This window comes from Mytilus trossulus, chromosome 10 (genome assembly GCF_036588685.1).
Source record: "Mytilus trossulus isolate FHL-02 chromosome 10, PNRI_Mtr1.1.1.hap1, whole genome shotgun sequence".
Taxonomy (NCBI): Eukaryota; Metazoa; Mollusca; class Bivalvia; order Mytilida; family Mytilidae; genus Mytilus; species Mytilus trossulus.
In genome coordinates this window covers 5,993,831-6,009,169 of record NC_086382.1, presented here as the reverse complement: position 1 = coordinate 6,009,169, position 15,339 = coordinate 5,993,831, and the positions used below count along the sequence as shown (strand labels likewise).

The following is a 15,339-nucleotide window of genomic DNA, read 5'->3' as shown; positions in this document are numbered from 1 at the left end:
GACAAATAGACCAGATCAGGGAAAAAACATTTCTCTAATGAGCCATGAAAATGAGGTCATTGTCATCTGAAGCCTGTCAGCCATGAACACCTTACAATCATTGCATACACAATATAGGGTCTCTACTGCTTATATCTGACAAATAGACCAAATCAGAGAAAAAACATTTCTCTAATGAACCATGAAAATGAGGTCATTGTCATCTGAAGCCTACCAGCCATGAACACCTTACAATCATTGCATACACAATATAGTGTCTCTACTGCTTATATCTGACAAATAGACCAAATCAGAGAAAAAACATATCTCTAATGAACCATGAAAATGAGGTCATTGTCATCTGAAGCCTGCCAGCCATGAACACCTTGCAATCATTGCATACACAATATAGGGTCTCTACTGCTTATAATATCTGACAAATAAACCAAATCAGAGAAAAAACATTTTTCTAATAAACCATGAAAATGAGGTCAAGGTAAAACCTGCCAGTCAAACATGTAGTTTACAATCATCTGTACACCAAATACAGTTGACCTATTATTTACAGTGTCTTGACATACAGACTTATAAATCTTAATCACTAAACCATGAAATAAATTTGAGGTCAATTGAAGTTAGACAGACACCTAGACCTTGTAAGGAACACATATACAAAGTATGGTTATCCTATTAATCAAATAACTGAGTATTTCTAAAGAAAAACAACTTTAAAAAAAATTCCAAGCAGTCGCTGAACCATGAGAATGAGGTCAAAGACAATAGACATATGCTAAATCTCCTGCAATAGGAAGCTTTATACAAAAATGAACACATTCACCTGATAGTAATCACTATGTCTTGTATACCGTGAAACCTCTGTCACAGGTGACCAATATGATAATGCCTAATGGTATCATTGTAAACATCTATATGACCATTACTATAATGTGAAGTTTAGTTTAGTTTAGTTTAGTTTAAACATATTTATTTATAGTGGATTGGGAAACAAGTTTTGCAACTTATATTAATCCCTTTCCACTTTGCGGGTGCGAGTGCTGCCTTGTAGCGGCATTAGCCTACTCTTTTTCGAAATCTACAAGGTTGTCTTTAACGTGCAAGAGATATGGCTCTCTCTTAACACGGGTCAGCCATTTATCGTCCCCTTCCGATGTGAAGTTATCCTTATGACCAATTTCACTCATAAAGTTCTTCTCTATTTTGATAACATTTACCAATTATGTATAGCAAATGTGGACAAGAAATATTGTACATTTGTATTAAAAAAATAATAATAAAAAAAAGTCATTGAAGTCCAAGTTTCATATCATGGCTTGTTAAAAGTAATTAGCCTGCTGATATAAAATCATGCTGCGCTGTCTATCAAATATGGTTCATTTGAACTTTACCTCAACTTCACGAGTTGAAAGATTTTCACTGAGTTTTGAAGATGGCATTTTGGCGCTGTTAACTTACACCACTGTCCCAGGTTAGAGGAAGGGTTGAGCACTAACTAAAATTTGTAACCCAACCTCATTCTATAATGTGTCTGTGCCTGTTATTCAGTGGCTATCATTGGTTGCAGTCTTTATTTCATTTATTTTGTGTCATAAATCAGGCTGTTTTTTTGTTTTAACTGATTTTCATTTTGTAATGTCAAGACCTTTTATAGCCAACTGTATGGTATATGTTTTGCTCATTGCTAAAGGCTCTACATGTACCTGAAGTTGCTTTAATCAGCTTCATTTGGAATCTTATGAAAAGTTGTCTCATTGGCAATCTTAACACATCCCTTTTATTAGTTGAAATTATAAGTTATGGAAATCTGATCTGTAGAATAATTGCTAGTTTGATATACTGGTGGTGCTTTCATACATTATTGAACTCACTATTTTTTTACGGAATAATAAAAATATAAATTATTCTTAATCTTTTTTTAAAAACAGGTAAAATTTCATGTAACTGAGTTCTAAAGGCAAAGCCTAGTCAAGTAAAATTTTCAATTAATACTGTGGATTCATTTATTTTTCGTGGGTACAAATTTTCATCGATTGAGGAAAACTTGTGGTTTCCAAAAGTCTGCATTGAATCATACAACAAATTTACAGTTCGTTAAACATTGAAATTCATGGTTTCCATGTAACCCCGAAATCCATGAAAATTGGTATCCAAAAAAAAAACAACATCTAAATAAACTATTAAACACATCCTTTCTTTTCCATTTAAACAGAAAGAAGCCTCATCACTTATTTGTTATATCTATGTATTTTATTAAATTTGATGAAATGAAGAGTTATATATATCGATAAAAATGGATAAATGTTATTTGTTTTTCAAATGTTCAACTGTAATTAAAAAATATCTTCCAAAAAAGTTGATAAACTACAAAATTTCCATAGTGATAGTTTGTACTGTAAAAAATAGTAAAATTTTAGGTGCATGGGATAGTGTTTGTTAGCCCTGTAACAGATAGTAAAAAAAATGGTGTATGGGAGATAACTCTTTATATCCATTTCATATGAAAAACATTTGAAGAATAAAACTAGTGCATAGAAATGCACAAAAGTAAAAATTTAAGAATATTCCTACTTTTTGAGAATTTTTGGTGAATATTTAAGTGTTAAAGCAAGATACTGTGCATATACAAAATTTGAAAGTTGATTTTTCTTGAGTCAACTTGAATTGAACTCTCATGATATTGTTACATCTTCATAGATATTATGTAAAACAATTACTGGATTATATATACAGGAAAATCGTTGAACTCTTGAATTTAATTAAGGAACGACTGCAATATTTTTTGTCTATGAAGAAATAAAATCAAAAATGTGGTGCACACTGAATATGAGGATTATTTTAAAGTGTGCACCACATTTCTTATCTTATTTTGAATAGACAGAAAAAATATTAGTCATTCCTTATAATTCAATTCAAAACTTCCTTTTAAACTGAGTAAATCATAAAAAAAACTTTGCTGACGTCACAGTCATTTGACAAAATTATGTCTATGAGCTAATAAACAAAACACTGTAAGCCAATCAGAAGATGGGTTACATCAAAAATTAAATTATTCTCATATAAATAATTACAAAATAAATCTTTCCATAATTTATTTGATGAAGACAGTGAGAGTTCAAATCACATCATATTCAAGTCGTGTAAGTGCCATACATAAAATGTACAATTTTGTATGGAAAAAAAAATTCTATACAAAATTTCAAAAGATTTTGCACACAAAAGTCACAAAAAAATCAACCTGTACACGTTACAAATAAATCAAAGATAATTTTTTTCCAGATAATGATTTTAATTTTGTGTACATGTATTCAAAAACACAAAATGGCTCCCATTTTGCTTATTTCACATCAAATAATTTGTTTATGTATAAATATATCACAGTTTTTTTTGTTCTGCACTACAATCTTTGTATCAAAATGGCTGAAGCTCCGCCCCCTCCGTTACAAATAGCTGCCATTCCAAATTTCCCTGGTAACAAGCTGTGTACCATGTGACCTGTAATACGTGCTCCTGACATTCTGAAAAACATAAATACATTATCAATACTGATATATCAAAGTGTAGAGTAAAATAATATGTATAAGTTTTAAGGAAATATAAAAGGGTATAAATCAAATAGACAGCAACCGAATAACAGAAATTATACTCTTCAGAAAAGAAACAGTAAGTGCTCAAAAATGTTTAGTAGAAAGAACCATGAACATTTCGGTGATTGTATTTTCTTAAACAGAAAATCTGTAATTATATACTTTAAAAGCAAAATGCTTGGAATTGTCTGTTCTGATTTTTGTGGTGACATTATATTGTAATAAGTAAATATGTCCATGAGTTCCTGTAGTACTTTGTATACTGTAAACCTACCCTATAGGATGACCTATACTAACAGCTCCACCATGGATGTTAACTTTGTCCATATCTAATCCTAATTCTTTAACATTTGCAAGCACAACATTACTGAATGCTTCATTGATTTCCCACATGTCAATCTCATCTTTGGTCAAACCTGCTTGCTTTAATACCTACAAGAAAGATTATCCTTATGTAATACAAATTTTCATAAGACTGATCTATGACTTAGATAATATATTTTTCAGAATATAACTAAGATTTACGAAAAATGTTTAAAAATTGACTATAAAGGGCAATAACTCCTGAAGGAGGCAACTGGCCATTTCGGTCATGTCGACTTATTTGTAAATCTTACTTTGCTGAACATTATTGCTGTTTACAGTTTATCTTTATCTATAATAATATTCAAAAAACCAAAAACAGCAAAATTTCCTTAAAATTACCAATTCAGGGGCAGCAACCCAACTACAGGTTGTCCGATTTGTCTGAAAATTACAGGGCAGATAGATCTTGATCTGATAAACAATTTGACCTCTTGTCAGATTTGCTCTAAATGCTTTGGTTTTTGAGTTATAAGCCAAAAACTGCATTTTCTCCCTATGTTCTATTTTTAGCCATGGCGGCCATCTTGGTTGGTTGACCCGGTTACGCCACACATTTTTTAAACAAGATACCCCAAAGATGATTGTTGCCAAGTTTAAATTAATTTGGCCAAGTAGTTTCATAGGAGAAGATTTTTGTAAAAGATAACTAAGGTTTACGAAAAATGTTTAAAAATTGACTATAAAGGGCAATAACTCCTGAAGGAGGCAACTGACCATTTCGGTTATGTCGACTTATTTGTAAATTTTACTTTGCTGAACATTATTGCTGTTTACAGTTTATCTCTATTTATAATAATATTCAAGATAATAACCAAAAACCTCAAAATTTCCTCAAAATCACAAATTCAGGGGCAGCTCGTCTGAAAATTTCAGGGCAGATAGATCTTGACCTTATAAACAATTTTACCCCATGTCAGATTTGCTCTGAATGCTTTTGTTTTTGAGTTATAAGCCAAAAACTGCGTTTTACCCCTATGTTCTATTTTTAGCCGTGGCGGCCATCTTGGATGGTTGACTGGGTCACGCCACACATTTTTTAAACTAGATACCCCAATGATGATTGTGGCCAAGTTTGGTTTAATTTGGCCCTGCAGTTTCAGAGGAGAAGATTTTTCTAAAAGCTTACGACGACGGACGACGACGCCGGACGCCAAGTGATGGGAAAAGCTCACTTGGCCCTTTGGGCCAGGTGAGCTAATAATATTCAAGATAATAACCCAAAACAGCAAAATTTCCTTGAAATTACCAATTTAAGGGCAGCAACCTAACAACGAGTTGTCCGATTCATCTAAAAATTTCAGGGCAAATAGATCTTGACCAGATAAACAATTTTGCCCTTGTCAGATTTGCTCTAAATGCTTTGGTTTTTGAGTTATAAGCCAAAAACTGCATTTTACCCCTATGTTCTATTTTTAGCCATAGCGGCCATCTTTGTTGGTTTGCCTGGTCACAAAACACAATTTTTAAACTAGATAGCCTAATAATGATTCTGGCTATGTTTGGTAAAATTTGGCCCAGTAGTTTCAGAGGAGAAGATTTTTGTAAAAGTTAACTAAGATTTACGAAAAATGGTTAAAAATTGACTATAAAGGGCAATAACTCCTAAAGGGGTCAACTGACCATTTTGGTCCTGTTGACTTATTTGTAAATCTTACTTTGCTGAACATTTTTGCTGTTTACAAGTTATCTCTATCCATAATAATATTCAAGATAATATCCAAAAACAGAAAAATTTCCTTAAAGTTACCAAATCAGGGGAAGCAACCCAACAATGGGTTGTCCCACTCATCTTAAAATTTCAGGGCAGATAGATCTTGACCAGATAAACAATTTTACCCATCGTCAGATTTGCTCTAAATGGTTTGGTTTTTCAGTAATAACCAAAAACTGCATTTAACCTCCATGTTCTATTTTTAGCCGTGGCGGCCATCTTGGTTGGTTGGCCGGGTCAAAAAACTCAATTTTTAAACTAAATACATCAAGGATGATTGTGGGCAAGTTCAAATTAATTTAGCCCAGTAGTTTCAAAGGAGAAAATTTTTGTAAAAGATCATGGAGATTTACGAAAAATGGTTAAAAATTGACTATAAAGGGCAATAACTCCTAAAGGGGTCAACTAACCATTTTGGTCATGTTGACTTATTTGTAAGTCTTACTTTGCTGAACATTATTGCTGTTTACAGGTTATCTCCATCTATAATAATATTCAAGATAATAGCCAAAAGCAGTAAAATTTCCTTAAAATTACCAATTTAGGGGCAGCAACCCAACAATGGGTTGTCTGATTCATCTAAAAATTTCAGGGCAGATAGATCTTTACCTGATAAACAATTTCACCCCATTGTCAGATTTGCTCTAAATGCTTTGGTTTTTAAGTTATAAGCCAAAAACTCCATTTATCCCCTATGTTCTATTTTTAGCCATGGCGGCCATCTTGGTTGGTTGGCCGGGTCAAAAAACACAATTTAGATACATCAATGATGATTGTGGCCAAGTTTGGTTTAATTTGGCTTAGAAGTTTCAGAGGAGGAGATTTTTGTAAAATTTAACGCCAGACGAAGGCCAGGTGAGCTAAAAATGTGGTGTGCACTAAACAACCCGCGTAGCACCACATTTTTTATGTTATTTCAAATAGACAAAAAAATATTACAGTCATTTCTAATAATTCAATTCTAAATTTCCATTTAAAAAGGAGTAAACCATGAAAAAACATTGATGACATCATGGTTACATGACAAAATTATGTCTATAAGCTGATAAACAATACTATGTCAGTCAATCAGAAGACGCCTTACATCCAAAATTAAATCAAGGAAAATAACTCAGTTTACCTTAGGAACAGCAAAAGAGGGAGATAATTCAACCTACCTTAGGAACAGCATAAGCAGGTGCTGTGGGGAAATCTATAGGTGCAATGGCTGCATCAGCAAAAGCTGGAAAAAAAGAAATCATGATCACTATTCATATACATATTTTCCTATGTTTTTCCACAAATTTATTGAAAATCTAAAAAACAAGAATGCATCTAATTCATCCATTGAAACCCATCAATACATAACTGTTTTAATATAAAGTTTGACCCTTGTAGGAGGCTATTAAACAAGTGATAAAAGTTTGATTGAATTTGACAAGGATTGATAAAGTTAAATACCAGTAATCTGCTACTGAAACCATGAACAACCTTGACCCAAAGACAAATCCCTGCCTCTGCAATGTTCAGATAAACAACTATATAAACTGTTACCAGTTCAGAACCAACTGTAGTAAAGACAGTCAAATCAGCTTGTATTTCTTCATTGATTCAAGACCTGTGCTTAAGTTGTTTATAACAATGTCATTGTTAATGTAATAACTAATATAGACAGTGCTTTAGAGAACATATTTTGATAGTGTTTGAAAAAATGAGCTTTTGCACAACTATTGTTATTGTTTGTAAATTTTTCATACATTTTTATGTTATAAACCTACTCATGATATAAAACCTCCTGATCTTTAGTCCGAAACCGTAACCAAAATTTCCCAATCTTCCGATCTGTGTTTCACAGTCTATTGTCCATTTGACTTCTATATATTTGCAGAAAAAAATTCTTAAAAATTCATTTTTATGAATTGATATTTTTTTCCTTGATGTATATTATTATATGGTATATACGAACTCTGACTATTAATTTCATAATTTTTGGTCAATAATTAAAAAAGTTTCCCATTAGGTCTCTATGTTAATTTTATTTTTTGAAGTGTTGATTGATTTTTGTATAACAATAAAAAGAGGCTCTGAATAGTTAAAAAACAGATTTCAGTGAATAAACATTCAGTTATTTATTAATGTGCAAAATGCACATCTTGGAAGCAAACAATTTAGGAAATAAAAAAAATGTTTTTATAGTTGGTAAATTCTGTCATTACTTAATGTCCACTAACATAACATATGAAGGTAAGCATAAAAAAACAATATTCATTTTCATATCCTTTCCCTATAAAGTACTATTTCACTATCAGGTAATCAACACTTCAAAAAATAAAATTAACATAGAGACCTAATGGGAAACTTTTTTAATTATTGACCAAAAATTATGAAATTAATAGTCAGAGTTCGTATATACCATATAATAATATACATCAAGGAAAAAATTGTTAATTCATAAAAATGAATTTTTAAGAATTTTTTTCTGCAAATATATAGAAGTCAAATGGACAATATCACATGTTTGCCCAATGCAAATGTCTTAAAAGAGTTCATTATTTTCAACAGTTACATCGTGTTGCTTTGAACCAACCACTTATTACAATTCTTACCTATGATTTTAGCCAGTGGTGTCACATTCAACCTCTTTGCAGCACTAGCTGTCATCAACACCAGGGCTGCAGCACCATCATTCAGGGTACTGGCATTTGCAGCAGTAACAGTTCCTTAAAAATAACAAAAATCACAAAATAATAGTCATCATTGGTATGTGGTTATTCTCCACTTACATTACCAGAAGTTATGAATATTTCTTCTGGATAAATATGATGGTGAATCTGTGATCATTATACTTAAGTGACCCATCAGATAACTTTCATGTAAAATCTGCAAAAGTCTTGGAAGTTTAACCTAACCAACATACACAGTCTCTCTTTACTGACCACAAGAAAGAAAAAAAGAAAATAACTTTTTTTACTGTAACACTCTTTCTTGCTTTATTTCCTTGTAATCATGGAGTAAGTTAACCCAAAAACCTTAAGACTATTAAAAATTTACTGTAAGTCATGAACAATCAGAATACTTACAATCAATCTTATTTTGTGAAACTGACTTCTGGATTGATGTTTTTTGACATTTAAGGAATAACAGTAATGTTGTTGAAAAGTTGTTGCCATCAACTGGCACAAATGAAGTTTTATTGGCCTCATGCATTCATGACAGTAAAAAATATATTTTCGATTGTCAAATCAAAATGAATGTCAACAATTCTTCAACTACATTACTGTTTATTTTGATCTAATGCATAATAAAAATAAATAATACTTCAGAGCTTGAAAAAAAACCTCGGCTTTATTATAATGTTTGGTTTCTTTTTGAACTGAATAACCAATCTCCTGCAATTTGTATTCATGTGTTTTAAAAAGGTGTCTTTTACATTTGTGATACTAGAACACTCTTCAGAAGGATTATAATACAAACCATCTTTCTGAAATACTGTCCTGAGGGTTTTAAATTTATCAAAGTTGACCTTTTTGTACTCTTCGTCTTCTGTGATAACAACAGGATCTCCTGGAATCAAAAAATGTGGATGATTGTCAGAAAGATGTAAGTGCTCTGCTCATTCCAAATTCATAATGTTAAATTTTAAACTAGTTAAGTTAAGTTCATTTTAGTTTAATAAAATTGAGAATGGAAATGGGGAATGTATCAAAGAGACAACAACCTGACCATAGAAAAAACAACAGCAGAAGGTCACCAACAGGTCTTCAATGTAACAAGAAATTCCCACACCCGGAGGTGTCCTTCAGCTGGCCCCTAAACAAATATATACTAGTTCAGTGATAATGAACGCCATACTAATTTCCAAATTGTACACAAGAATCTAAAATTAAAATAATACAAGACTAACAAAGACCAGAGGCTCCTGACTTGGGACAGGCGCAAAAATGCGGACGGGTTAAACATGTTTATGAGATCTCAACCCTCCCCCTATACCTCTTACCAATGTAGAAAAGTAAACGCATAACAATATGTACATTTAAATTCCAATTCAAGAGAAGTCCGAGACTGATGTCAGAAAATGTAACCAAAGAAAATAAACAAAATGACAATTATACATAAATAACAACAGACTACTAGCAGTTAACTGACATGCCAGCTCCAGACTTCAATTAAACTGATTGAAAGATTATGATTTCATCATATGAATATCAGGCACAATCCTTCCTGTTAGGGGTTTAGTATCATACCATATTTATTTATAATGGATTGGGAAACAAGTAGGGGTTTAGTATCATACCATATTTATTTATAATGGATTGGGAAACAAGTTATTGAAACTTATTTTAATCCCTTTCCACTTTGCCGGTGCGAGTGCTGCCTTGTAGCTGCATTAGCCTGCTCTTTTTCAACATCTACAAGGGTGTCTTTTACGTGCAAGAGATATGGGTCTCTCTTAACACGGGTCAATACCTGCAAATGGTGTCAAGGGAGAGCCCCAAATTCAGTCTCTGAAATTTTCATCCCAGAAAAGGAATCGAAACCAGGACTTTTTGTGTTTATAGTCCGATGCACTAACCACTACACCACGGCTCAGAACAAGTATATCAACTTGTCTAGAAGGTTGTGGATGTTGCATTCTATAACAATAATAATGAAATAGTAATAATTTATCTGGTATTTTTGTCCAATTACTTTTGCTTTACATTTGATAAATTAATAATTTATATTTGATTCTTTTTTTCCAACCTGTTAAAATATTTTGAATTCATATATAATATGTTTTAGTTTTACAATTTCAACATATATTTTTTTCTTCAACTTTTTCATTCATTTTTTCTTTAATTTAGTCATTTTCTTTAAATCTGTGTTTGTTGAATTAGTTTCAATACCACATATTTATAAATAATATGAGCATGAGTGCCATAGCTGAACAATGGACAAAAACATTACTACAGGGTTGTTAAGAACCTAGCCTACATGACACATGCAGGTCTTGAATAGTTAGCACTGATCCCAAAGAGGTTACTTCCTATATTTTTAGTGGTATGAGTGTGCCGCAAAACAGGGTCTCTTTTTCATGCACTTCTGGTTTGAACAGGGTCCCTTTTTCATGTCCTGCTTTTAAGAACAGGGACTTTTTTTTTAACTTAGTATTTGTTAAGAACGAGAGTCTTATTTAAATGTTTAAGATACAGTCTTGAACCCGGGTCTAGAACTGAATCTATTTTACACAGTCTAGAACAGTGTATTCATTTTCAGAGCATGTATAAAACAGGGTATGTATGTTTTTCAATATTTTTGTTTAGAACAGGGTATGTTTTTCGATATTTTTGTTTAGAATAGGGTATGTTTTTTTAATGTTTTTTGGTTATATATAGGAACAAGGTATGATTTGGCAAGTGCTGTAGGCACAATTATACCCAAAAGCATAGTCAGTAACCCCCCTCCCCCCTCCCGGGGCACTGATTCAAATTAATTTCTTTACATATTTTAACCTATTCATGCTATTTCAGGTTGAAAAAAGATTGTATTGGATTGGTATAAGAATCCTACAGAACAGAACAAAATTTATCTAAGACATTTCTATCCTAATTGATTGCTCCAATGTCATATACATGTACATGTAAACATGCAATTGTATAAAGTTGATTTCTATCTGACGCCGCTCATATGAAATACCAAAAATGGTAAACCAGTGCTAACTGTACAAGACCTGTTTGGGTTGGGTAGTCTAGGTTATCAACAACCCTGTAGTAGTGTTTTTGTTCGTTGTTCAGCAATGGCACTAATGAATGTACACATACACTTTTGTATTTACACTACACAGGCAAATTCAATTCACATCAATTTCACATCAGATTCACATGAAATTTCATGCAAGTTTCTTGTATAAGCTTGTTTGAGGTAAATCTTGCATGAAATTTATGTGAACAAAATTTGCCTGTGTACTGAAGTGATTCACTGACCTCTCTTTCTTGTTATTTCTACTGGTGTTATCTCTTTCCCAAACAAGCCACTAGCTGCTGCCTGCTGACTCAGCTTGTAACTCCTGATAGCATACTCATCCTGCTCTTCACGAGATATGTTATACTTCTTTGCCGTGTTCTCAGCACACACTCCCTACAAACATGAATAGTCTATAATAGATCGAAGTTGAACAATATATATAGAGAATAATACATGGCAAAATCCGTATCATATGCTGTATCATCCCAAGGGCCAAAACAAGGGATGATATTGGTTGAGGGTGATACGGCATATGATACGGATTTCGCCATGTATTATTCTGTTTATCATATATTTTAATAGAATCAGATTCATGGGATATCCATTTTTTTTTAAATCGTCCGAAATTATAAGCAAGAAAAGAACATTATGATTGTGCTCTTTTTTCCCAGATGACCTTTTTTATAGACTTCCTTATTTGCTTAATATCCACATCGTAATATCCCCTATAACCTAATTTTATTCTCAATATACGTTTAAGACAATTTATAAAATGCAACCACAAACGATACTGTTCTATTATTTGAACAAAAAATAATATTTGAAAAATAAATATTGTAAGATGTAGAAATGTTTAAAGTTTTCTAGTTTATTTGGGGTTGATATTATTCATGATCTGGTTCATTTTAACTTCTGGCGAGGTGAACACCAAGAAAAATATTTATTGAAAAGTTTGCTATCTTTTCTAATCAAATTAAAATCGTAAAAGTTTCCATTTGTGTTTTACCCATTAGGTAATGAAAACTGACTTCACAAAAAATAAGACCAAATAAACAATAAAACTTCAGATATTTCCATTGTATTGTTTTATTATATAGATAACAAGAATGTGTCCTCAGTACACGAATGCCCCACTCGCACTATCATTTTCTATGTCAGGGTTTAATCTAGGATTTTGAGGGCTTTAGTCACTTTTGCGCGCCATGAAAATCAACCTTTTTTTGTGTTACAGCAAGGGACCAAGGATGTATGTTACTAGCTTCATCTTTGACTTTAGTCAGATTTTAAAGGACTTGTAGGCATGACTGGCAGTCAGTATTGTATGATTTCACTGTATTGGCCCTTATTATGAAAGATTCTGATATAGACTATGTTCAGTGGACCGTGAAATTCAGGTCAAATCTCTAATTTGGCATTAAAATTAGAAAGATCATATCATAAGGAACATGTGTACCAAGTTTGAAGTCAATTGGACTTCAACTTCATCAAAAACTACCTTGACCAAAAACTTTAACCTGAAGCGGGACAGACGAACGAACGAACGGACGCACAGACCAGACAACATAATGCCCCTCTACTATCTTAGGTGGGGCATAAAAATCGCTCATAAAGTTACTGGGTACTAATTTTTGGAAAATTTTTAAAATTTTGTTAGTTTGAACTATTTTCTTCCCTTTCATGCAAGGAAATACAGCAACTGGACGTCATAGGTCAAAAGTTGACAACATTCACATTATGACGTCACGCCAGGTATGCGATAGGGTTTTTTCATGCGATGCGGGGTATGCGATACGGGTTTAGCCATGCGATACGGGGTATGCGATACAGGGTATGTGATACAGACTGGAAAAAAGACCCTTTATTAGATATACAAACAAGAGGCTCTCAAGAGCCTGAATCGCTCACCTTAATTCTTTTGGTTAAATCTCTCATCAATGATTATTTTGGCTTTTCAATTTATTTAAATGTTTTTTGGATCGTCCTATTTTCTTCAAAAGCCAAAAAAAATAATCATTTTCTCCTATGTTCTATTTTAGTAGCTATGTTTCTTGACATACAAGGAAATAAAATATAAAATTTATACTAGATACTCTGAAACTCATTTAGCCTAAGTTTGGCTGAAATTGATACAGCAGTTTCAAAGGAGAAGATTTTTTAAAGTAAGTCAACATGATGAACAAATTGTCTTTAAAGGGCAATAACTCCTTAAGGGGTCAATTGACAATTTTGGTCAAATTGACTTAATTGAAGATCTTACTTTGCTGAACATTATTGCTGTTTACAGTTTATTTCTATCTATAATTATATTCAAGATAATAAACAAAAACAGCAAAATTTCCTTAAAATTATCAATTCAGGGGCAGCAACCCAACAACAGGTTGTCTGATTCATCTGAAAATTTCAGGGCAGATAGATCTTGACCTGATAAACAATAATACCCATGTCAGATTTGCTCTTAATGCTTTGGTTTTTGAGTTATAAGCCAAAAACTGCATTTGACCCCTATGTTCTATTTTTAGCAATGGCGACCATGTTTGTTGATAGATCATAACTTCGGATACAATTTACAAACAAGATACCCTAAGGAACATTCAGTTAGAGTTTGGAAGTATTTTGCCCAGTAGTTTCAGAGGAGAAGATTTTTGTAAAAGATTACTAAGATTTACGAAAAATGGTTAAAAATTGACTATAAAGGGCAATAACTCCTTAAGGGGTCAACTGACCATTTCCGTCATATGACTTATTTGTAAATCTTACTTTGCTGAACATTATTGCTGTTTACAGTTTATCTCTATCTATAATAATATTCAAGATAATAACCAAAAACAGCAAAATTTCCTTAAAATTATCAATTCAGGGGCAGCAACCCAACAACATGTTGTCTGATTCATCTGAAAATTTCAGGGCAGATAGATCCTGACCTGATAAACAATATAACCCCCAGTCAGATTTGCTCTATATGCTTTGGTTTTTGAGTTATAAGCCAAAAACTGCATTTGACCCCTATGTTCTATTTTTAGCAATGGCGACCATGTTTGTTGATAGATCATAACTTCGGATACAATTTACAAACAAGATACCCTAAGGAACATTCAGTTAAAGTTTGGAAGTATTTTGCCCAGTAGTTTCAGAGGAGAAGATTTTTGTAAAAGATTACTAAGATTTACGAAAATGGTTAAAAATTGACTATAAAGGGCAATAACTCCTAAAGGGGTCAACTGACCATTTCCGTCATGTTGACTTATTTGTAAATCTTACTTTGCTGAACATTATTCCTGTTTACAGTTTATCTCTATCTATAATAATATTCAAGATAATAACCAAAAACAGCAAAATTTCCTTAAAATTACCAATTCAGGGGCAGCAACCCAACAACGGGTTGTCTGTTTCATCTGAAAATTTCAGGGCAGATAGATCTTGACCTGATAAACAATATTACCCCATGTCAGATTTGCTCTAAATGCTTTGGTTTTTGAGTAGTTTCAGAGGAGAAGATTCTTGAAATAGTTTACGACGACAGACGACGGACGACAGACGACAGACGACGGACAACGACGGACGACAAGTGATGGCATAAGCTCACTTGTCCCTTCGGGACAGGTGAGCTAAAAAGCTGTATTTTGTACTAAGTATATGATAAAATTCTATATAATAGTTAGAAAAAAAACCAACAAAAGTCAAGCAAGATGTTTTATTTTATTTATTTTAACAGTCGATAATGAAATCTGAGCCAAAACCTAGAACTTAAGCATTGTATTTAATTCCTTGATGTAAATTCAATTCATTGTTCTTTGAATTATCAATTTCTGATTGGTCTAGATGAGAGGGTACCATTAAAAAAAATTGTCACCTGCTCAGCCATGTGATAGAGTAAATTGACACCCTCGTCTTAGGCGATCAAAATATGGCATTTTAACGTGAAGTATAATAATTATAAAATAATCAGAACTCTTGATGGCATGAAATTATGTAAAATTT

At 32.5% G+C, this 15,339-nt stretch overlaps 1 protein-coding gene across 4 annotated transcripts in view; it reads right to left on the bottom strand.

Annotated features, from left to right (window-relative positions):
• Positions 1–3,069: 3,069 nt before the first annotated feature.
• The window catches only part of LOC134686767 (acetyl-CoA acetyltransferase A, mitochondrial-like), a 28,683-nt gene continuing 16,413 nt past the window's right edge, over positions 3,070–15,339 (bottom strand). For all 4 annotated transcript variants that reach the window (XM_063546510.1, XM_063546512.1, XM_063546511.1 and 1 more), the window contains 6 exons: positions 11,601–11,754; positions 9,112–9,201; positions 8,244–8,357; positions 6,816–6,880; positions 3,856–4,013; positions 3,070–3,512 (listed from right to left, as the gene is read on the bottom strand). In XM_063546510.1, the coding sequence (XP_063402580.1) occupies positions 3,392–3,512; positions 3,856–4,013; positions 6,816–6,880; positions 8,244–8,357; positions 9,112–9,201; positions 11,601–11,754 (702 nt within the window). In that variant the 3' untranslated portion in view covers positions 3,070–3,391. The remainder of the gene's footprint in view (positions 3,513–3,855; positions 4,014–6,815; positions 6,881–8,243; positions 8,358–9,111; positions 9,202–11,600; positions 11,755–15,339) is intronic.